We start from the raw sequence: 24,975 nt of genomic DNA on the forward strand, positions 1-24,975 counted from the left end.
TGATTCATCACATCCATATTTTAAAAATTATGGGAATATGCCCAGTTTTTTTAGTGTGTAGTCACATTTATTCAGAAATATAGAAAAAAATAGTCATTACGAAGCTTGAGATTGTACAAAGCATGGGCACTTTCCCATATGTCTTAAGTTTTTGAGTAATTTATTTTTTAGAGAAATTTTGAACGGATGGTATGACAAGAGCAATAAGTCTTTGAGATTCTGAAATAGTGACTTTCTGAAATGAGGTTAAACCTAGAGATTACTGCGGGTATCAAATTGTAGGTTTCTGAAAGGCTCAAAATCCTAATAAGGGAGCGATTTTAATGGTTTTTCTAAATCGCATGGAATATTTGTTCTTAGAATCTAATATCTAATCTTAAGTCAAGAGTTTTCTAAAAATCTTGCCTGTAGCCGAATTTTACAATATCAAATATGAGAATAAGATTTTCAAATGTGAGAATCCTATCCTCAAACTCACACTACTCACATTGATTTGAGAACCTTTTGTTCGAAAAATCGCATTCAACTTGCACAATGAGGTGCTCAGAGCAAAAGTGGACCGTTTTAATAGGGAATGGCATACAATGGAGACCACTCTTGCTCTAAGCGTCTCCAATGTGAGTCGAGTTTCAACTCAATGTGAATAAAATTGTGTGAGTTTGAGCAAAAAAGTTTGAGTTTGGTAATTGAGTAAACTCAACATTCTCATCTTTCACATTTATTAAAAACAAATATGTTCAAAAACATCTAAAATGATACTATTTATTATTTTTTATGAATATTGCAATATGATTGAGCATCTTATTGTGCGATTTGCATGCGATTTTTCGAACAACGTTCTCAATCAATGTAAGTAGTGTGAGTTTGAGAATAGGATTCTCACATTTGAAAATCTCATTCTCATATTTGATATTGTAAAATTCGGCTACTGATAAGAAATTAGATCAATTACACCATATGGCTAATTCTTATCCCTGAAGCCCGTATAAATTCCAAAATACGAGAATAGATACCTATTTCACTAAAAAGCGACTCTGTATAATCCGGAGTTTGAGAATCTTTAAGAATATTTTCGTATTAGGCAAAATATTTTTCTAATATTCCCCACAGGAATTTGTATATGAATTACCTCTTCGTAAAAGTTTAGGTATGTCTTGATATAGGTATTCTATAACATTAGTGTGAAATGAAGAAGTAAAATGTACAAAAGGGATTAGTTTCTTAACGACATGCTTAAATTGAATTATCAAAAGAAAAACGTCTTGTTATTTCTTAACTCACGAACATATTTCCTGATTTATCGTCCCATGAATTGCTTTAAGAACAGAAATACAAAATATTACTAAGTAGTTTAAGAAATTACTAAAATGGGACGTGAAACACGTTTCTAAACAATTAAGTTTTATGAATCAAATTGTATACAAATACCATTGAACGCCTAAATTGAACCGAGCAACCCTAAATTGTTGTTTAACATAAAACTTAAATTAAAAGATACATATCTTACGGCGTTATCACACTTGCACATCAAAATTTTAATGTAATTCACATTAATCGTCGCTTGTGAGCGTCCAAATATATTATTTGTGTCTTTGAGTCACTTAATATTTGAGGTTTTTCTATTTATTGATAAAGAAGTGGACTTGGCCTGCAAAAATAAGTTTAAATTTACCTAAAGCAAAAATATTTTTCACATTAAAAAATTAAAGAGAAAATCGCATTAATTTTTCGCATTAATGCTATAAATCAATTTATATCAAATTTTGCGTATCCTACCTACCGCGGTCTGTCATTTAACCGAGCGCACTAGGAAAAACGGCCAAAAACGGTCGGTAAGTTTAGTGTTAAATCGTTAGTTAAACTATCTAATTCATTATATACCATAAAAATTTCAAAAGTCAATTCGAAGTACAGTAGAGTCTTGCTATAGTCCATATTTGGTTCCAGATTTGACACTTGGATCGCACTATAGTCCATGTCACTTTTTTAAAATTATCAATGACTTTTAGTATTGAAATTGCTCGACGGCTTCCACTTTCTTTGCGATTGTGGTACTTGTCCTTGCTCTCTTCATTGTGGATCACAATTATCACAACTACTTAATAAAGTTTGCTAAAAATATTAAAATAATTATGCTTATTGCGTACTGAAAAACATAACCTAACATAAAATCAGTGTTTTGAAATCAACCGTCGATAAATTGTGGACTATAGAGCGATGGCCTATAGCGAGACTCTACTGTAAAACTTTATTGTCAAATTTTACAGGCTTATTATTCAGCCTGAGGATCAGACTTAAGTCGATATTTTTTAACGTTTTTCCTTTTAAACTGTTTATTGAAAGCATTTCAAATGAATATAAAAATCGTCCATTTATATTTTGAAAAAAGGAAAATATTATAAAAACTTTTCAAGTATAATGAAAACCTAATTTTGATCACATTCTCATGAAATTTAAAGAATATTTAGCAGGAAATTATTAAAATAATAACTTTAGAATCAATCAAGTCAAGGAGAGATAAAAATCTGAATAATAACCATAAAAATCAATCTATTTATTTGACGAACATTTAACCATTTTTCTCTGTAAAGTTTATTCTAATTTCCATTATTCTCGTAATGAAGCAATGGATTGCAAGTATAAAACGATATTTTCTGATATTTAGGGGTTTTACAAGGCTTTTCAGGAAGAGTTTTAATTTACAATAATTTCTTGAAAATTTAAAGAAAAGCCATTCTGGCCGTCGAAATCGACAAATCCAGTATTATATACCTACATAGATTTTAAAAGAAAAAAAGTTCTCTTTAAATTTCCAAATAGTAGCAATTTCCAAAACTGTTAGGGAGTTATGGCTTCTTCACACTAGAAAAATTTATGTCCATCTTGAAGAGTTTTCCCATTGCATGCATATGGAATTTGCCTCAATATGGACATAAATTTCACTAGTGTGTAGAGGCCATTAGAGTCATCCAATTCCATTGGTTAATTTATTAAAATCGATTTCATTGAAATCAAATGATTGGGTTATTTCTTTTTCTTTTGAGTTTTACATTCGATTTTTATATTAATATTTTACCCGTAGAGGAAGTAGGGGCAAAATTTTTTAAAGTTAATTTCTTCAAGAAACTGTATTATCGATTTACTATAAGCATCATATTGGAAATTTACTACTCTACAATTTTTCTGAAGGGTACCTTCCTTCATTTCGAAAGAAAAATACTTTTCGAGCCATTTTCCAAAACCGATTTTGTGAAAATTCTCGAAACTGCACTTTTCATTAAAAATTACGTTATTAAAGGAAATTGTCTGCACTTCTGTAAATGAAAACGTTAAAATTTTATCAAAATTGCCTTTTTTGACGAAGATTTTCCCAATGTGTAGAGGTCTTAATTAATTAAATTAATCAATGTTGATATTTTTTGTAAGGTAAATATCCAGAAGTAAACGTTTACAATTTTAATATATTTTTTTTATTTTCTTAAATTTTTGCTAGAATTGTTTAACACTTCGTACGTTTCAGAACGCTCAAAAAAGTTATCGATGGTAAAGATCTAAAACCTCAGTCTTTTTTATTTTGCAAAAAATTAAATTTAGAATTTTTTTATTAGATTACATTTTTAACCCCGTGTGCTTTACTGCTTTCAACGCTTAATTAAAAAAATTAAAATTTGAGGGTTTGCTATGAGAAGTTAAATTATTTTAATCGAAAATACGTTTTTTATTGTAAATTAGTTGGGGATATCAATTATTTTTGTTTTTTAATTTAAGAAAAACTTTTATTAAATAATTACAAACATTCAATAAGGAGCAAAATGTATTTTTTATTCCTTTGTTAAACTTTTAACAAAATGTTTTGTCAATAAATAATAATCCAGAAAGACAATATTGTACGTCAAGTCATTAAATTAATTAAAGTCACTCAATTTTGACGGAAAATATTAAATTGTAACTCATTACAGATAAACTTTTCATAACTTTGTTTGACGAAAGTTTGTAAATTAAGGAAAATAACAAACATTTTATGTTAAACCCGCTTTCATTTGGGAACCCTTATGGAAAATTTGAATTATCAACATTTTTTTTTATTTTCCACATCGAAGTGATCTTTCGACAAAATACTCAAAAAAAATATTTTTCAAAATAGATGTAATTTTATCATTATGATTTTTTTTTAAAATGAATCGTTTTCTTGTAGCTCAAGACGATTCATGCTCGAAGAAGAAACATCGAAGGAATCGTACAACATTTACAACTTACCAGTTGCACGAGCTAGAGAGGGCCTTTGAGAAGAGCCACTATCCCGATGTTTATTCCCGTGAAGAGCTCGCCATGAAGGTGAACTTGCCAGAAGTCCGTGTGCAGGTGAGTGGAATGAGTTTCCTTTATAAAATAACTCCATCCAAAATTACGCTCATAAGATTTTCTGGTGGATTTGCCATTCACATGCAATCAAATCTCACAGCAATTGTTTTATCGAGAGGGATATTCGAAATGGTAGAATAATAAATAGTATTGAAGTCAAAATGATGTTTAGTCAATAAAAATGATTTGTCAAATCACGATATATGATCCATATGATTCTTTTTTCCTCTTTGTGAGGCTCACATGTGCAATGTCAGAATAATTCTCCCTCAGAATTGCGTAGTGTTGTCGTGTATTGTTGTTCTTAGAAGCAATTGAGTCAACTTTGAGGGTTATTCCTCATTATTATCAAACAATATTTAGCTACTTTCCATATTGTATTTTACCCCAAATATCCCCTAAATAGTGTAGTTGATTTTCTTGAGAGAAAAAAGCATAAAATAGATATATGCTGTGCATATTCTTTCCCACACAAAATTATTCTTCAACGCTCAAGCTAAAATGTATGGTTATTGTAAAAAATGTTGTTACAATAATACATGGGGATCACAAAATATTTAACCTCACATATAAATCGTTTACGATTCTGTCTGATTTATTCAAATGCGATCGGAAAACTCAATATATCTTTAACAAATAAATTCAGTTACTTGCACGAGATTCACTCACAGTATACAATACTGTAGACCTATACACAAAAATCATATATAGAATATTTGCATTAACAGTATATTTGTATGGGAAAGCATTCAATTTTCTAACCCCGTTCCATTCGACAATTTCACTGGAAAATGCACTTGTCGGATTTTGGGTGTATTTTCTGTCGAAAGCAAAATCAATTGCTTCCAATTTGAACAAATATCATTACAATATCATCTTTGGGACATCGAATTTGAAGTGAAAACATTGCACAATGAAAATGTTTGAGAAATAGAATTTTAGGAGTTAGGAAACATTTATATTATGCTTTTGATGTTTGATTGAAAGAATTCACTCAGAACAATTTTCAAATAATTTTAATATTGCAATTTGGAGACGATTTGTGTGAAACTAATATTTAAAAACAAATAGAGTCATTTTTATTTCGAAAACTTTTATTTAGTGACAAATTATTAAATATTTCTTCTTTGAAAATTTGTTTTAAGAAATTATATTTAATTCACATACTACTAGTCATTAAAAATCGGTTTCAAAAACCAATAAATTATATTTTTTTTCTTCTTATAATTACTTAAAACCACTCTTGAATAATTTTATAAGTTTTCAGACTCTGCGTTAAAAAATTTAATTTTGGTAGTTTTGCAAAATTTACTTTGTCCTTTAGTCCTTCAAATACGTTGGAAAATAATGTAAAGTGCCATAAGTCGACCAGTTCCTCGCCTCGACCGGTAGGTCAATTTTTGAATGTTTAATGGTCAATTTCTGTGAAATTGCTACTGATTCGTATTATTTGTGGAATAATTGACCTATTAATGTTAGATCATAGGCTAAATATTATGGAAAATATAAATAAATTGAATAAATAAATCTACCGATCGACTTGAGGAACCGCTCGACTTATAGCCACTACACACTAGAGAAATTTATGTCCATATTGAAGAGTTTATCCTACACAAGCTTAGGGAATTTGCTTCAATATGCAGATAAATTTGCCTTATAACTTTGCCTTATAACGACACAAATGTTTTTTTTTTTTTGCTTTATTCCTACTTCGCGCAAAATGGTGCAAATTATGTGAACAAAGTAACACACTAAAAGTTTGGCACTGCGTCGATTTTGATAATATTTTCCTTTATTCTCTGTTCCAATACGAATTCTGCATGGTGATTTCTTTTCTTAGATAGTTACACTATATAAATAAATGATAATTTGCAATAAAATAGTGCAAAAAATTTAAATTCAGTGACCGTTACAATACGTGCTTTATAGCATATCTCCGTTTGCCGCTTAATTGATACTTTTTCCACTTTTTCATTATCCGTCAGTGAACTGTGTAAAAATCGCCATTTAAATTTTAATTTTCCTCTAGAAGAAAATCTAAGGATGTCCAATAATTTTGTGAGATGAAATTATGAACCTAATAAGAAAGAGATTTTTTGACATACCAGTATAATTGATTTGGTACACTGAGAGAAATCCGAAAAAGTTAAAATAACATTCCGGAAATGTTTATTTTACCCTGCAGTATTGATCCGAAATTGGTGTAAATATTATGCTTTTTAGGTGTATTAGGGGTTAAAGTTACCCTTTTTCATGTTATTTCTACTTTTAAAAAGGTGTAAAATTAACATTAAAAAATGTTGATATATTTTTACATCTAAAAAGTGTTAAAGTTATGAGGAAAATAAGTTAATCGCAACGCTGTTTTTTTCTGAGTGTATGTGTCACATTTAGTAAAAACTCTTAAATCTGCTACATCATTTTGCGTACAAAGCTGCACAAGCTCCGAATAGGGTAAGATGGGGTAATTTGGAAACGTGCTTAATTTGGAGCTTCGAGAATCCCAAACAGTTTTAAATTGGAAAAGGAAAATACACCTCAGAAGTACTCTTGAATGTAAAGTCTTGTACTCCTTCGTGGTTTCCTTTTTCTCTTTGACTATTTCAAGCCGTGAGAAAATTTCAAAATTCTAAAATAGGCATGACTCGGAATTACCCCACTTTCCCCTACTTGGGTATTATTTGAGAATTATCTGCTAATTGGCTTAAAGAGGCACAAGAAATTTAATGTCGTTAGAAAGGAACTTAAAGTTTACTTAATGTTTTATTTTTGAAATATTTATCAAAAAAAAAATTAAATATTTCACAATCAATCGTATTCCTGCTCCGTTATAAACGTATTTTACTATAGTAAAATATAATGAACTAATAATTCTGATGACCTAACAAAAATAATAAATAATAACCTTTATTAATTACATTAATTTTGCGCAGATTTTTAAGAAAAAAGTTTCAATTCAATAAATTTATGTTGTAAAACAATATGAAAAACCACTTATTGCAAATCAATCAATTGAAAATTCTCCTGATTTACAAGATTTCACATGAAATAGAAAAAAAGCGTTCTCAGGAGGAAATGCAAGAAATCCGCTCAGGATTTTCTCATACGGAAATGCTCACTTATCAATGGTTTTTCCCGATACACAAAATGAAATTTCCTTCTTGAACTCATACTGTGTATTAAATTGCCATTAAATGTATATATGAAAATGTTCTGTACTGGCTTTTCCCGTGGAAAATAAGTCCGGACGTTGTGTAAGAGGCAAAGTTGGGGCAAAAAAAATTGGAGGTGTGAAGGTGACAAAGACGCGATACGGAATTAGATTCGTGCCATGAAAGTATTTTTCAAGTTTTCTCGTTGGAAAATCATCGTGACAATATTAAACTCCTTTTTTTCTCCTCAACATTCACTTTGCCAAAAGAGAAACTCAATTTAGAGCACCAACGAAGGAATTTTCTGCAATTTTTTTTTATGCCATTTTCTCTAACAGTTTCAGAAAATAAAGGCAAATTGGAAAGATGGGAGGTTAAAATGTGTCTTTTGATTTTATATATATTTTTTTCGTACATAAATTCGATTTATTTTTCCTCGGCAAAATTAAACTTTTGCGGCTGAAACTGGGAGAGAAGATAGAGGTCTTATGTATGGGGATTTTCGAAGGGGGAACCGACAGAAAAATCTGGTAGAATTTCCCTCTTGAGAAGTGCTTAAGACATCTGAGATGGTTCTTCTCCCATCGGATTTGTGTATTAGATCAGCTGTCGCGGCAAATGAGCTTAAACCATCAAACAAATTGAGTCAAAAGTTATCAGACAAGTGACACGATAAAAGGGAGAGTCCGCCAGTAAATTGGAGGCAACAATCTCTCACTCTTCCATGCCATGTCTCTTCCTCCAATTTCAAATTAAGACACACAGAGATTTTATCCAATTTGTGTAACAGGTCCTCCTTTCCTTTCTTTCGTTGAATGTCCCAAATAAATAAAATATCTGAGAATTCCAAAATCCAGCCATCTCCCTCATACCTTTCAAAATATTAACTTACACAAATCTTCGCGAAATGCAATTATGTATGTTTCACCGCAATTCAACAACGTGCCATTCAATGCACAACAAATTGGTGGAAATCAAAATGCAATTTATTTTCCATACACACACAATTTCATTCAAACATTCTCCATTCGGCAGAATCAACACCCCAAAAATCGTCTTTTGTTACCCTCCCAACGATTTACTGCCACGAATTTTCAATCCATCACCCCTTTTTATGGGGTTCTCGCCCCGAACCTTTGTTATTCGCGTTGCACACAATGTTCCTTGGCGAAAAATACCAACACATTCCTCTTGCAATTCCCAAACAACCCTTACTTGGGAGTAAACCTACGGTTTTTGGGCTTGGATCCTGCTTAAGACCATCACACTCTAATGTTTCTGGTTAAATGGGAATTTTAAAGGGTCTTAACATTACAAATTTAGGGGATATCGGGGTAGAATTAGCCACGTATAGTATTAGATAGTGGTATCTTATAGTTTGCCTTCGAAGGAATATTGAGAAAACCACTCTTTATTCTAAATACATACTTCCCTTATTATTCATTGAAATACTTATCAGCCTCACGGCGTTATCACACTTGCACATTAAAATTTTAATGTGATTCACATTAATTGTCACTTGTGAGCCTCCGAATATGTTATTTGTGTCTTTGAGTCACTTAATATTTGGTGTTTTTCTATTTATTGATAAAGAAGTGGACTTGGCCTGCAAAAATAAGTTTAAATTTACCAAAAGCAAAAATATTTTTCACATTAACAAATTAAAGAGAAAATCGCATTAATTTTTCGCATTAATGCTATAAATCAATTTATATCAAATTTTGCGGGCCAAGTCTACCTTTTTATCAACAAATAGATCAAATTTTGAATATAAAATGATTCAAACACACAAATTACACATTTGGACTCTCACCAGCGACAATTAATGTGAATCATATTAGAATTTTAATGTGCAAGAGTGATAACACAGTCATACAAACATTTTTTGTACAAATTATACACAATCAAAAATTTCATTTGGTGACTAATTCTACCCCGGTCTCCCCTACTATATTAACCCTAAGTCGTCTTTTAAAAAATACGTAACTAACTAGGGTAAGTGTACCAAATTCCGGCAAACTTGCAATTTCAGCCATTTTTGTTCCTCAAATTTCCATGAATTTTTAGTTTTTGCATACTCCGCGGAAATTAGGGAATGCAAACAATAACGAAAAATGTTGCTCCGTCGAACGAGATGATGTGAAAAAGACTTTGAAAAAATTCCGGAAGACCTAGGAACTGTAAGGGTCCAAATAGACTCAGGCTGTTCCTTGAGAATATTTAGCTAATAAAAGTTAGTAGTTAAGGATTAAGTAAAGGGAATTGATCCAAGAAACCTTTATTCGATTATGCTGAGTCCTGTGAGTATGACAGTTTCAAATAAATTTATACTGTAAAACTTTTCTGGATAAATATTCCCGCGGATCAACCTGAGTCTATTTGGGCCTTTAGAAAAAAGTTGACCGAAATATTACCTAAAGCTATGTCTATATTTTTATTCATTTTAAAATTTATTAAGAATGATTTTAGAGAAAATAATGACGATAAACTGTCTACAAGGTTCCAAACAACACTCCTTAAATAGAATAAACAAAAAAAATCAATTTGTATTAAAAATATTAAATTTCAAACTTGAGCCTTTGGCGCTTGCATGCAACTATGCCGAAATTTGAGCACACTTACCCTGACAAATTTCAGACTAAAACAAAATTGGTTACCGGTAATAAAATCAAATTAAATCTGCGCTTATTTCCCGTCAAATAATATCTGCAGATATCTTTAAGATTTCTGTAGAGAAAATCTACACCTCTACAGAATATCTGCAGATAATTCTGTAGATATTCTTACGAATTTTATTTGGGCTTGGGACAAAATTCGTCAGAATATTTCGGCAGATTTTCTGACGAATCTCTAACGAATTTCTGTAGATATTCTGCCGATTTTCTGTAGATTTTTTCTACATTCCAGACTTTCCAGACAAGATGTGTCAGAAGAGATGGAAAAATTTTTCACTGAAGTTTGCAAAATTCAATAGAGTTATTTTTTGTGATATCACGGTGTTTATATAAAATAAAGAATTCTGCGACGCCGTGTTACAAGTAGAGAAAAGTGAAGTGAAAATTTTAAGCAGAGTATCGACCTAAATTTCGTGTTTTTGTATCATTCCATGGGCGATTTTTAAAAAATTAGTATTTTTGCTCGCATCTTTTTACTTATTTAAAATGTTTAATCGGTAATGCTTGTTAAGCAGAGCATACCATTTTCTTTATAACTCCTACAGTTTCTACATAAATCAACAATATTTTTGTGAAGTAATGGACACTATGCTGATTTTCTCGGCAGAAATTCTGCCGAAAATCTGTAGATTTTCTGCAGAAATTCTGCCGAAAATCTACAGATTTTCTAGCAGAAATTCAGCAGAAAATCTACAGATTTTCTCTGAATACACTGGAATATACCGTTAAAATTCAAAAAACCTCAGAGTAAAATCGGCAGGTAGAATAATGATTTGACGGGTTGGTTGTGTCCAGAAAATTCATCCATTTACCGACCGCTCACAGCCAGAGATTCCTCGAAAGAAAAAACATTCGATGATCGGTTTCGTAAGCCAAAGATGAGACATTTTTACTTCTGGTTTTGTCCATACGGTGGCTGAAATATTTCTTGTTAGATTTTTGAAGTGTTTCGAGTATCAACATTTTTCGGTCCTCACATTGCACTAGGGAAGACAAGGGGTTACTCCTTTAAAGGAACTGCTTGAAAGTCCTCGGGAAATCTGGGAAAGTCATACATTTTTTCACAGAAATCACGAGGAACCCAAGGCGGGGGGACTCGTACAATTCTTTTTAGGAAGTTATTGGAAACCCAAGAAACCCAAAATTTTTCTGGAAACAAGGGAAACTCATCTTCAGGTAACCGGTAGAACTCGTTTTTAGGCAACCCGGGGAACACATGTATTTTTTCAGGAAACTTGGGAAACTGGAGAAATTCATTTTTTTCAGGGACCTACGATAAACTTTAGATGTCCGGACATTTTTTTCAGAAAAGCCGGTAAATTCTTTCTTAGAGGACCCGAGGAACGCGAGGAACCTATAATTTTTTTTCAAGGAACCCACAATGAACTAGAAGGGAACCCATACTAAGTACCTACTACTACCCATAGGGGAACCCATATTTCTATAAAAAATTTAAAAGATTAGTTATTGTACTATTGATCCATCAGGATATCCAAAAATATATAAATATGAAGTATATACGTAAATACTTCTAAAAATTCAACAGTCTTCCAGATTAAATTGTGTGGGAAAGTGTCACCTTCCACCAAAGGGTTTTCCTCAAGGGGTGTTTCCTTCGGTCAATGCTAAATTAAGCAATTTTCTCACCACTCAACACAGCCATAATTGATGATTCTTCACACTTAATTCATTTGACATACTTAATCAATCTCTCTCCATTTCCCCCAAAACATTTTTCAACCCTTTTTCACTGTGCACATGTTTAATCAATTTGTTGTTCTCAAAAGACACCAACACTCTTGAACCATCTCCAAACACTCGGCCTAAAGAAATATCATACAGCAATTTTCCTGAGAAGTTGGGGAATACGATACTTTGGAGTTTTTTGGGGTGGACAATTGCAGGGGTTTGGGGCAATGGCATGTGGGGAGCTAAGAAAAATACCATGGTACGATTGCAGAAGAAAGGAAATGGAATGCCGTGAGCAATTTGCCGTTGTTTGTTGTTTTCCTAATTTGGTAATTCCGCGAAAACAAATTTCGCAATTAAAATTGGAAGTTAGCACGACTTATGGCACAGAGGATGGTTATAATACCTCTGCTAGACGACAGTTTGCTGTATGTGAATTTATTTATTTTTTTTTATTATTCAACTTAGTGAGGAAAAACAATGCCAGGGAAAATTATCACGAAGCGACGAACCCTCCTTTTTGAAAACGCACTCAACACACACCAAAATTGTCGAGGGGGAGTGGGTGGCAATTTTGAAACACAAAACTCATATCGATCTAACAATTAAAAATAGTTTGGGGATTATTTGGTGTCTCCTCAACTGTGTATTACTACCATTTTCTATACCAAACTGTGCCAGTTAACGATTATTGGCGGTAAGCGATTTACTATCAATTCATTGCTTCTTTGGCGTTACTCAACCTCCCCCATAAAAAAAAAATCGGAGCCCCTACCCCATATCGACTTTGAATTTCAGACTAGAGAATGAGAGTCTCCCACGATAATTGGTGTATGAATTTATTTCGTAATTTCGTGATTAATACAAATAATGAGGCGAAAAAAAGACGGTGGAAAAAATGTGACTTTTTGTGTCTAAAAGGGTGAGACATCCAATAACCAACATCATAAATATCTGTGTGAATTAAATGTCTTTATAATTTTATGGTACTTTATGATATTTCTTTTTTTATATATTCCTCTACTTCCAGTACGCCCCAAAACCTCTTTCAAGACAAAATTGTCATTCGTGACAATACTTTATTTATTGCTCTTCATGCCTTCATCCACCGAGAAATTCACAATTCTCCCGTAATTATGGCGTGACTCGCGAGAATTGATGATAAAACTTCTTGTATTATTTCACCGAAAAGCAATTTTTTTTCTCCACCATTACGTCTATATTAAATCTAGTGGAAAGTCTGTAAAGGATCGCTAAGTAATCTCCAATCTGCTTTATTAAATTTACCGAAACCACTCACAAAGAGACAATTTCAATTGGCTTTTATTTTTTCTTCTTTTGCAAAATTCCCCATGAATTTGACAGAGATTTATATCATAATCCATTTAATTTATTTATTCCTTCTCTATCACGCCACTAATTTTTCATATTGAGTGATTTATGGGAAATGAAAAACTTTGGGAGTTGAATTTATTGACAAAAGTTGCAGAAAAAAAATCATAAATTTGTCGAATATTGAGAATTAGAACAGTCAATAAATTTGCACTATATGTATATTTGAAATTTAGTTGTATTCCTGATGTAAAGAAGCAAATAAGTATTGTCGTACATCGTTTTTCGTTTTACTAAAAGGGATGGCAGTGTCCCAGGCTTTGCGAAGTTCTTGTACTCATGCTTTTGATGCTATACCTCAAAAGTGCTTTCGTATTTTACCTTTTACCGGTTATTAACCAATTTGATCTGATTCGTAAATCATTCAAAAGATCCCTTAAAACAGCTTAGTAATAATATTGAATTTCGAATAAAAATTAGTGAGATTAGAATCGGTAAGAATTTTTCAAAAATCCCAAGGCCTTTCCAACGAGCTCAAATATAACCCCATTTCGTTGAGAAATGCGTATTCTGAAGTCTTTTTAACATTTGACCTTAAAAAATTGTTATAAGGAATGATTTCAACGGTATTCTCGTATAGGGTAAAGTGGTACAAATTAGACCATGGTACAAGTTGGACAGGGCTTTTTCTCTTGATTAATTTAGTACTTCATTTTTATTTGTATATTTTTAATGCTTTAGTTTTATAATTTGGTTCCTTGTGTTAAAAAAAAATTAGTACTGTGTTTATCAAGAAAAAATCCCTGTCCAACTTGTACCGGCGAATTGTTCAACTTGTAACACAATGTCCAACTTGTATCACTTTACCCTATTGTGGAAATGTCCGCCTAGGTAAAATGTTTTCAAACAATGCCCAAAAAAACATGATTTCCAGGGACCCAGGGTAGAAGGAAGGGAATTCCCTGAAAGTCCCAACACTATTTAAAGAACAAATCCGGTGATCATCGGATGGGAGGAAGTTCAGCCTAGAATAACAATTCTTTTCTTCCCAGAGCTTTCGGTGCCATACGCACCTATTCTAGTGGCTAAAGAGGTGAATTTATTCAACATTAAACAATTTTTCTTTGCATGATTCACTTTTTTAGCCATTGAAGAAGGTGTGTAGAGCACCGAAAGCTCTGGGAAAAAGTATACATATTTATTCTGAGCTGTACCTCCTCCTATTCGAAGATCACTGCATTTGTTCTTTGAATTAATATCAACGTTGTCGGTTCCCTACATGTAATGTAGGGATTCCAAGTCTCTTTGTCTAACCGTTTGAGCTATAGGTGTGGTAAGGGCTGAATGGGCGGATAGGCTCAAAAAACTTGAAAATTCAGATATTCAAAATATGATCACTTAAGGGGTAAGGTGTCGAAATATATGCATAACTCAAAAGCGAAGGATTATATATACTGCTCTCTCTGAGGAGTTTAAGCAGTAAAAAACTTACTAAGATCATTGGCTATAAAGCATTAGAAATAATTAAAATTAGTCAAGGAGAAAAATGTAGAGGAATCAAGTTTATTAGCATATGACAAGTGAAATTTTTTGTGTATTGTAATAGGATAAATTTCAAAATTAGTTTATGGGTTATCTAAAAATATTTCAGTTTTCACAAAATACATTTATGGACAGTTTATCAGCCGCACTGCCACTCCAAGCTGTTGATCAGTGTTTCCTCTCATTAAAGGTTAAATTTGTCCAATCTCTAACACCATTGTACCAACTGCAAAAAGATCTTACTTTTGGCTGTATATAGAGGCTCGAAGCTTGGGTCCCGGTCAAAAGCATGAAAGCCAAAATCCCGAAAGCTAAAATCCCACAAGTCTCACAAAGAAATCTTTAGAAGAACATACACAAAACTAGCCAATATTAGGTGAGATTCTTAACAATCTCACCTACTATAATCCTAACAAAATTTCATGTCCTCCGATCGCGCTCAAACTTAGCCAAAATGTGTTTCGCCACGAATATATGGGGGGCTAAGTTACGTTCCCGGCCGGCCGGCCGTCCGTCCAAATCTCCGTCACCAAATGCTACAACTTTCTAGAACATTTGAACTTCATGAGACCAACACCAACTACAGTCAAAAAACCAATTTCAATATCACATAACCTCAATTATCTCGACACGTGCTTAACCGATTTTGATGATTACTTCGACATAATTGTAGAGGACATTTGTCTCTATATTTCGTCAATACATCATTTTTCGATCAGATAATGCGATCTGTCCGATTTTGCCGTTTAAGTGTGAAAAAATTGATTTTTCCCATAAAAATGCTTTGAAAGCACTCAGATGCCAATTTGACTGCCTCTACTCCACCAAGACACTTAAAATAGAGTTTTAAATGGAAAGTCCCACAAAATACAACAATTCTTTGATATAGTTGAAGTTCACCAAATGAACATTTGGGGCGATCTGGTCGAAAAAACGAGTTGAGAAACAAAAAACCGCGCTTATCTCGGTTTCTGAGTAATCGATGAGTGGCAAAATTGTAGAGAACTTTCTGGTTTACGTTTCACCCATATATCACTTTTCTGCCAGTCCATCCAAATCCTTGATATTTTGGTTTTAATACAAAATTTCTATAATTTCACGAATTTGATTCAAGATAATTGAATGGCGTCCCCCAACTTCAGCTCTAAATCGAATTTGCATACATTCCGAGTTAGCCCACATTAAGAATCTCACCTACAATAAGCCGGTTAGGATTATCTGTCTCTTTATTTAGATAATACTACTAAAATCAAGTGCAGTGCCCTGAATCTCATGCCCTGTGAAGTTCCTGACTCAATGACAAAGCGAGAAAAGACACGATTTGACCACTGATGAAGGCTTGGAGTCTGAGCCGAAAGCTTTGAGAAAAATCTAAAATTTTCTAAGCTGATCCTTCTTTCCCCGACGCTCACCGGTTTTCATTATTAGCTAAAATCCCGAACGCCAAAATCCTGAATGCCAAAATCCCGAAAGCTAAAATCCCAAACGCCAATATCCCGAAAGCCAAAATCCGGAATTCTTAAAAGTGTCATAGCTACTCCCACGATTGCACCCGTGCTTGCTGGAGGCAAAGAGAAATTTTCGGTGTCTTGGGATATTATTCTACACATTATCCTCCATATAACTTAATCATTTTCAGGATTTTGAGCATTCGGGATTTTGACTTTCGGGTTTTGCCTTTTAGGATTTTGGCCCTTTCGGGATTTTGGCGTTCGGGATTTTGACTTTCGAGATTTTGGCGTTCGGGATTTTGGTTGCCTCCTGTTTTTGAATAGCCAATACTAAATAAAAACGATCAGGATATATGTATTATAAAATAATTCACTGAAATATAGGTCATGTTAATTTCGCAAAACAGTCATTATGAGCTGTTTAAAACTATGCTACTCAACCACTATTCAAGAAAAATTCCAGTTAAATTGAAAAGAAGTTTATTTCTTAGATTTTTCAATATGATAGCTCTATAATTTGACGTTAAATGCTACTAAACATAACCCCTTTTCGATTGAGAAAATCCAACCAACTTCCAATTTATTTTTCCGGGCTTAACATCACGTGCCCTTTTACCCACTCTCACCGACCCTTAATGGAAAAGAATCATACAGTAATTTCATACTCGTGAGTCCTTGTGAAGGTTTCACTGCCATCAGAATGAAATGTTGCTCAACGACGGATAATTTGATTTTTATTACACGAATACATTTGTTCAATTATGCCTCTAAATAACGTAATGTTTATTAGTGGTATCTATAAAAAAAAATTGTAGCGCAATAAGTTGACAATTTGCATGGTTGAATGATATGGGGAATATATTTTCTTTCAACATGAAACATGTATGAAAATTGTGCCCTTGTTTGCCCATACGATCATGTTGGACGGGAAATTGCTCACTTTGCATATAGCCTCGAGAGAAAGTGAGCATAAAACCTATATATGAATCGATTGGAAGAATCACAAAATTCATACATATTCTCCATTGGTATTCCTTTGATGATGAATTTTATATTGGAATCCGCAGAAATTATTACTCCTGCTGTTTCATCGAAATTTCCATTTGATATTGGTTTTCAAGTATTAATATATTCATTGTGATAAATCAATAAATTGGAAAAAATATTATTTTTTTCTGCATAGGAAAATTACCCAGAAAAAATGCGCAATTTTCCGATTGAAGGAAAAATGTATTAAAATCAGCAATTTGGAAAGAGAGATAAAGGAGTTATAATTCAAGCAAAAAAAGCATTTTGCAGCAAATAAAAACACTTTGGTGTTTCAATAAAACTAATTCAGTAACGAATTTTCCCCCATTTTTCTTTATTGGTGGAAATTGTATGGTTGAGTGTATAGGAAAAGGAAAAAAAAAGTCTCACATTATTGCACAATTTTCCATCATTCCCGAACGCCCACTTAACAAGACGAATTAATCAACTTCCATTAGAGGTGTGGTTTATTTCGTGCTGTGAATTTTACTTTGATTGGAAAATCTATGCAAAGTTTCAATGAAATTTCCGGGAAATGAAAAGCTGCTGAAAAGAACGATACCCCGATCATGATCAAAGTGTTTCAAGTAATTTGAAAAACAAACAATTCAAACAGGAAACGCATATGTTTTTGAAGTTACTTAGGTGGACATTTCGTCCATGTACGAAAATTCCGTTGAATCATGCCTAATAACGGTTTTTCAAGGTGAAAACCTTAACGAACTCTACAGAATATCAACCGCATGAGTCATGTTTAGGCTCTTTGGAAAGGTCTTCCAATTTTGTAACCTGTAATGAACCTGTTACGAACCAATAACTGTTTTTATCCGAAAATCATATGTATTATTCCTCAACTATTTTGAGTGATGCGAAATTAGTATTGAAGTACTGTCGTTGCAAAAGTCTTTGCACTCTGCTGTTCGTAAGACTTGTATTAATTCTAGCACTTATAGATGGTCTTCGTTGATACAGTCCTGGGGTGGAATGATAACTTTTCGACACTGCCGAATCGATAGTATCGATAAATCTATATCTATTAGATGAAGTGAAAATCGACTAATTACGCATTGTTTGGTCATTCATTGTGACATCCCTAAAAGTATATGACTGTTGATAAATATTTATATTTGTTACAGGAAGTGCAGCCATCGCTTAAATTTTTCAGAATCGACAGTCGATAGTATCGAAAACAAGTTATCATGCTACCCCTGTAGTGTGATACCTGTAGTTTCATAAAATGCAAACTTTCGTTTTTTTTCCTTAATCCAATTTCGTGAAAAAGCTATGTGAAAGTCTAATTCCGAAAGCGGATTAATGGTGCTATTCCAATGAAAAAGTGACCATATTTTTTTTAGCACATTACTGTTCTCAAGTACTAAAAAAACCATGTCTGTTCTCATACGTCATTTCAAGGAAAATAATGAGTAGAGAATTTTAATGCTGCACGCGAACTTTTCACCACTGAGAATTCACGGAAAAACTCTTAGAAAACCTGGGATAACCCGCGGTTGAAGCTAAAGTTGCCAAATCCCGGCCATCCAACTACATGACGTCACGAAGCTGACATGACAGGTTACTCCACACTGATTGAATGTCAGATGGCATTGTGATCGGATATAAGCTTGCTCGGAGGGAATATTCGAATTCGGATTTCGGTTGAACCGAAATCCGTCGGTTTCTGTCGTGACTATTTGGTGATTTTGAAACACGACGAGGATTGGAAAAAATATGAAGTTTTGTATAGAGAGAAGAACCTTACATCTTGTCAATCATGATAAAGAAAATGCAGAAAATACTATGAAAGTGAAAACATTAAATTAATCTTGTCGATTTCCCAACCGAAATCCGAATTCGAATATTCCCGCCGAGCAAGCTTTCACCCGATCACAATACCATCTGACATTAATTGAAATAACATGTGGGAACAGTCATGGTCGTTTTAGTACTTGAGAACAGTAATGTGCTAAAAAACATTCTCATTTTTCCATTGGAATAGCACCATAAGGATTAGTAAATTGCCTAAATCTATTCTAAATTTATCTAACTAAAATAATCTGAACCAAATAACCGAACTGGTTTTTATTATCCTCTCAGCGTATGATATGGGTTCAGGCCTAAGGCTTAGTCATACAATTTAACTTATCTAATTCCTTTTATCAATCAAGATTTGCTGGAAAATTTTGAATAAGGATTTGATATTAAAGGGCAATTATCCATTACAAGATCTGGGTGAACTTCTAATCCGTAAGAGACTTTATGATGCTATGCCAAAAAAAAATGAATGTGTTTTTTTTTTTGGCTCTTTACTGTTCTCAAGTGCTTCTACATAATCAACTTTTCTTTCTGTGAGTTCCTCTCACGACTGTTTGATGGTTTTAAACTATGGAGAGGACTGAGGAAAACAGTTGAGACAGGAACCAAGATAAAGCAAAGTCGATAATGCAGAAGTACTTGAGAACAGTGTGCTAAAAAGGCATGATCAGTATTCATTAGAATAACACCATTATTCTGCATTTCATTTAAAGTTTTGAAACTTCTAATAGCTCTTAAATCGAGATTTCTTTCATCTGTCTTGTGTGTTGTCGGCCGATATCTTCGATCAAAACTACAGAAGTCATCGAACAAATTTTTTTCGGTGTGTCCCGTTTGCCCTAGTCACTCTTGACTAAAGACAAATCGACCGACTTTCTCTAAGAATGGCAATCGACATAAATAATAAAGTAATAAATAAATCTTAGACCTTTCAAACTAAAACTAAACGTGTTTATTGAATTTTTCACATAAATCCGTGGAAATATTTCCGCAACTTTGATAAACCCTCCTCACGCAATTTTGTCCCAAATAAATTCAGCCTTTTTCTTTATAGTTTTGATGTGCATAATACGAGTACACATTAAAAAGGCTGTTACCTCGTCAAATTCGGTTGAATATTCGTGCGTGTGGAAATGTTAAACATACACAAAGTCGATGGAAATTTTACGTATGGGAACAATAAAATTATGTGCAGGGTCTTATAATGAAAAAATGAAATAATGCCAATTTTTGAATTAAGATGCCTATCGGAACATGCAATGTGTATTATATGGTTTTGATACTGTGAAAATAATACAACAATAGAAGGGAAGGCAACATGGGTCGAATTTCCATAGAATTCACTTTCAACGGGTGGTCTCATGTTCTTCCTTCTCCAATGCATCCCCTTTGCAAATCAAAAGAAAAAGCTGCGCCTCGTGACAAAATGTAACTTATAACCTCAAAAAGAGAGATCTATATTATTTGGCGGGAAAATTCTAGTATGAATCTTGAGAGGAATATTTGGCCATAAATGCGCACGAGCCTCGATATAAATCCCGCACAAGAGTGTCTCATGATGTAGAGCAGTTACTGTTTAATCGATACTTAAGATAAGATCTCAACGCGCGCATTAGTCTAAATAATTAAATTAATTAGTGTCGCCATATCGCGTGCGCCCCACAGAAATGTCCAATGAGAGGGAAAACATACTCACCCCCTCTGACTCACACCATATCCCTGGGAAAAAAAGAGGCCTCCCCGAGTGACTGTTTTGTTTGCTGAAATTTATACACACTCGCCCAAAGTACATTTTGAGCATATTAATGTCCTGTTCGAAGCATTAGTGACGATAAATAAGGAAGTGAATCTAAATTGGTAGAGTGAATTTGTTGATTGTGACGTTGGGGGTGAGCACTTTTGTGGTTTTTATCCCATTCTACCGCACATTTTCATGTTTATTTCCAAGCACCACCGGGAGCGCCTTTGGTGGAGGAGATTTTCACAATTTTCTCTCAATTAAAAAGAATTTGCCGGGGGTGGTACACATAGCTATTTTCAGCACAAATATTGCTGAAAAACCATGCGCAAATTCTAGAGGCTTGCGTCACATTTATTTTAGCGGTATTATTATATTTTCAAAAATTTGACTTCAACTATACAAGCGGTTTAGCTTTTCATACTTGGTAGCAACAAATAACGTACAATGGAAATGAAGCATATACTTATTCAAAATTCGAATGAGTTTATTCAAAATATTAAAAAAAACAAGAGCTTATTCTAAAGTTCTCATCTTTGAAGAAACTTTCTAACAAAGCACACGATACTTAAGAACTAGAAGATAAGATTAACTTTTTGAAGTATTAATTAACTGAAAAATATTATTATGATATAAACAAGTGATCTTCGTCAGCTTAAGATTGATGACCAAATGCATCGAAGAAAATTACAATATCTTTACAAAATTGCCTAAATTCCCACAGAACTTTTTTTGAAAAGTAATAGGTATTTTATAAAAGGGCAGTAGAATATTGTTTAAACTCAAAAGCCACTATCTGGATATTAAAACGAAATTAAAAGAATGATCATACTTGAGAATAACTTAATTACAATATTTTTACTTCAAACCAAAAATATATATTATATATACATATATCGCACTTCCGTGATTATAGTGGCATTTTTAGCATTTGCATGTTTTTATACATTAATTATTAATACTTCAAGTGGAAATTTTTACAAGTGGTGTATGATGTTGAAGCAAGCTTGATATATTCACATTTAATACAATTTTTGCTTTTTAAACTTTTTTATTTTTTCGTTATATTTTCTAAAGCGTTACTAATATACCTACTTAATTTCAGTCACATATTGCGATATAGAAATGTCATTTTGTGAACATAAATATTTTCAGAATTTCCTCACGTGTTTTTTGCGTTCAAATGTAAATAATTTAGCTTTACACAACTTTATAAAATATAACAAAAAAGATTTTGTAGAATTTTGACAAAAAAACTAAAATATTTTGAGACAAAACGTGTTCCTTTTAGTGTAAAATGTCGCTTTGACTTTTAGAAAATGCCACTATGATACCTAAAGTTTCTGAAGATTTCACTTAGATTTTTTTTACAAATGCGACACATTGCATAGATTAATTTTTAAGAACATTTTTAAATATTTTTTTTTAAATAAATTGTTTTTTTTGTGATGAATTATCATCTTATAAAAATTTATGTGCAGCGTACAACTGTGCACACGTGTCATTATTTTACGGGCGAAGTTTAAATTAGAAGGGCAAAACTTAGCTGTTTTTCCTGATTTTCTTAGAAGAAAAAAAGACCAAGATTCATGAAAAAGTTAAAAAGAAATGGATATTTTGAGACGAATTATTGACATTAACACGATGTAAAAGATATAAAAAGAATATTTTTTTAAATACTACTTAGATTCAACTAAATAGAAGAAAATTTAATTCTAAAGAGAATAAACCTTTATTCATTTTATTCGGTCCATAAGTTTCGTCGGGTCCATTTTTCGCCATTTCGAAGAAATTATAAAAATGAGAAGTGGAGCAAACTTGCTTCAAAGTTTTGGATGTTCGTATACAAGTGCTTGCAAATGTGTTCGACGTTCCTTTGCTTTCGTTCCTGTATCTTCGGAAATACAGTAGAGTACCGCTATAGGCTATCGCTCTATAGTCCATAATTTATCGACCGTTGATTTCGAAACACTGATTTTAAGTTAGGTTATGTTTTTTAGTACGCGACATGAAATGTTGTCATAATTATTTTAATATTTTTGGCAAACTTTATTGAGTAGTTGTGATAATTGTGATCCCTAATGAAGAGAACGAGGACAAGTACCACAATCGCAAAGAAAGTGGAAGTTGTCGAGCAATTTCAATACTAACAGTCATTGATAATTTTAAAAAAATGACAATGACTATAGTGCGATCCAAGTGTCAAATCTGGAACCAAATATGGACTATAGCAAGACTCTACTGTACTTCGAATTGACTTTTGAAATTTTTATGGTATATAATGAAGTAGATAGTTTAACTAACGATTTAACACTAAACCTACCGACCGTTTTTGGCCGTTTTTCCTAGTGCGCTCGGTTAAATGACAGACCGCGGTAGGTAGGATACTCAACAAATTTTTCTGAGAAAAGAGGAAGAAATTAAAGTTTAGGCACTGAAAAATATATTAATTGCATATTTAAAGAAATTCATAAAGTTTGATAGGGACATTGCACCGTTTAAATATGTGTTAATTTTAGAATTTTTTTTAACCGGATTCTGTAAGTGAACAAAATATTCAAAAACGAAAAATTTTCAAAATGCCGCTCAAATCACGAAAGTGCGATACAAACAAAAAATTTCTGCTAAGATTCTATAAAATAATCAAGATTTATTTTCATAACGTCACATAACAAAAGTAAAATACACGTTTTTCATAAATTTGTTATATTAATATTATATAAACACAGAGAAAGGTCTAAAATCTATGAATTTTTTAGGTGGAAAAGTTCTATGAAAATTAAATTCTAAAATTAAAAAAATAAATAAATTTTTGATATTTCCTATTTATTGTGAAAATTGATATTTTTTGGCTCAAAAGCTTAAAAAGTTTCGCACTATAAAATTTAAGATCTTCAGCAAAGAATAAGAATAAGATTTTAGAAGTTGATTTAAAAATTTGAGGTTTAAAGATTTATCTCAGATTTGAGGGGTATAAAAATTGAATAAATCTTAGTGAAGCATTATTCACATAAAATTGAATATTTAATATGAAAAAAAAATTTAGTTCCGATGCGATCTCTTACTGGTTAAAGCTCGGCAGAAATCAAAGCTTTGGACAATCATCACATTACGGACAATCATCCCATACGGGCATGGGACATTATCAGTCCCATGCCCGTAGAATCAAATGCAGTGAAACTCACTGGATGCAATCCGAACACCTTTAACGCCAGAAAAATTCCTGGTGACCTAAAGGGGATTCGAATCCGGGACACTTGCATCATAAAGCGAGTGATCTACCACTTGACTCATTGAGTGCCCAAAATGGCAATATTAGGGGAAAGCGTACTACCTTCGGGCGACGCAAGCTTCGGACAATTCAATTTTTTCTCTAATGGCCTCTACACATTGGGAGCAATTTTTGTCAAAAATTGCTTTTTTGAAGGAAATTCCCTGCAGCGTTGTAGGGGGAAACGTCAAATTTCTGTCAAAAACGCAATTTTTGACGAAAATTGCTCCCAATGTGTAGACGCCTTAAGTTCCTTATGGATTTCACCCATTAGATATTTTCTGAAAATCTGAGGCATTGTACTAGTTATTAAAATATAATAACTATATATAATAGCGCGCTTTCTCCTATTGAAATATTTAATGGGATTCAATATTGAATTTCTAAATCTATAGGGTCGAATGAGCACCTCTTCGACAGGGAACCCCTGTTGATACTTTTGTCAAAATATTGAAATTTATTTAATTATCTAATAAAATTTATGTAATATGGCGTTTTTCATCTACGTTTTTCGATAAGGATAAGTGTAAAATTTCGTATTCCGAATGGTTTAGAGTAGGGTGTCAATAGGTTCTGACACGAGTTCTTAAAGTGTCAATAGATGTTCCTTTCACCCTACTACCTTCTTTATGTTAATCACCGCAACAAGACCGTTTTCGCTGAGATTTTCAGTTACCTCAAAAATTAATTAATTCTATAACAATAACAAAGAGACAGTTACAATTTTTTGAAAATTTTGATAATTTGATATGACTATTTCGATCATCGAATTTATCATTCCCTCAGTAATTATATAAAACCTAGTAGCTTGGATTGACGTAAAAATACAATATTTATATTTAATTTGAAGTATTATGACCCCCTGAAAGAAAGTTCAATTCTACCCCTTTGACTGAAAATGTTATTTGTTCTAAAAAGGTCC

General features: G+C 32.7%; 1 protein-coding gene across 1 annotated transcript in view; it reads left to right on the forward strand.

The window, feature by feature from the left end:
- LOC129803969 (retinal homeobox protein Rx) overlaps positions 1-24,975 on the forward strand; it is a 72,454-nt gene that overhangs the window by 25,346 nt on the left and 22,133 nt on the right. Inside the window, exon 4 of the mRNA XM_055850872.1 lies at positions 4,196-4,362. Within this exon, the coding sequence (XP_055706847.1) occupies positions 4,196-4,362 (167 nt within the window). The remainder of the gene's footprint in view (positions 1-4,195; positions 4,363-24,975) is intronic.

Source organism: Phlebotomus papatasi, chromosome 2 (genome assembly GCF_024763615.1).
Source record: "Phlebotomus papatasi isolate M1 chromosome 2, Ppap_2.1, whole genome shotgun sequence".
Taxonomy (NCBI): Eukaryota; Metazoa; Arthropoda; class Insecta; order Diptera; family Psychodidae; genus Phlebotomus; species Phlebotomus papatasi.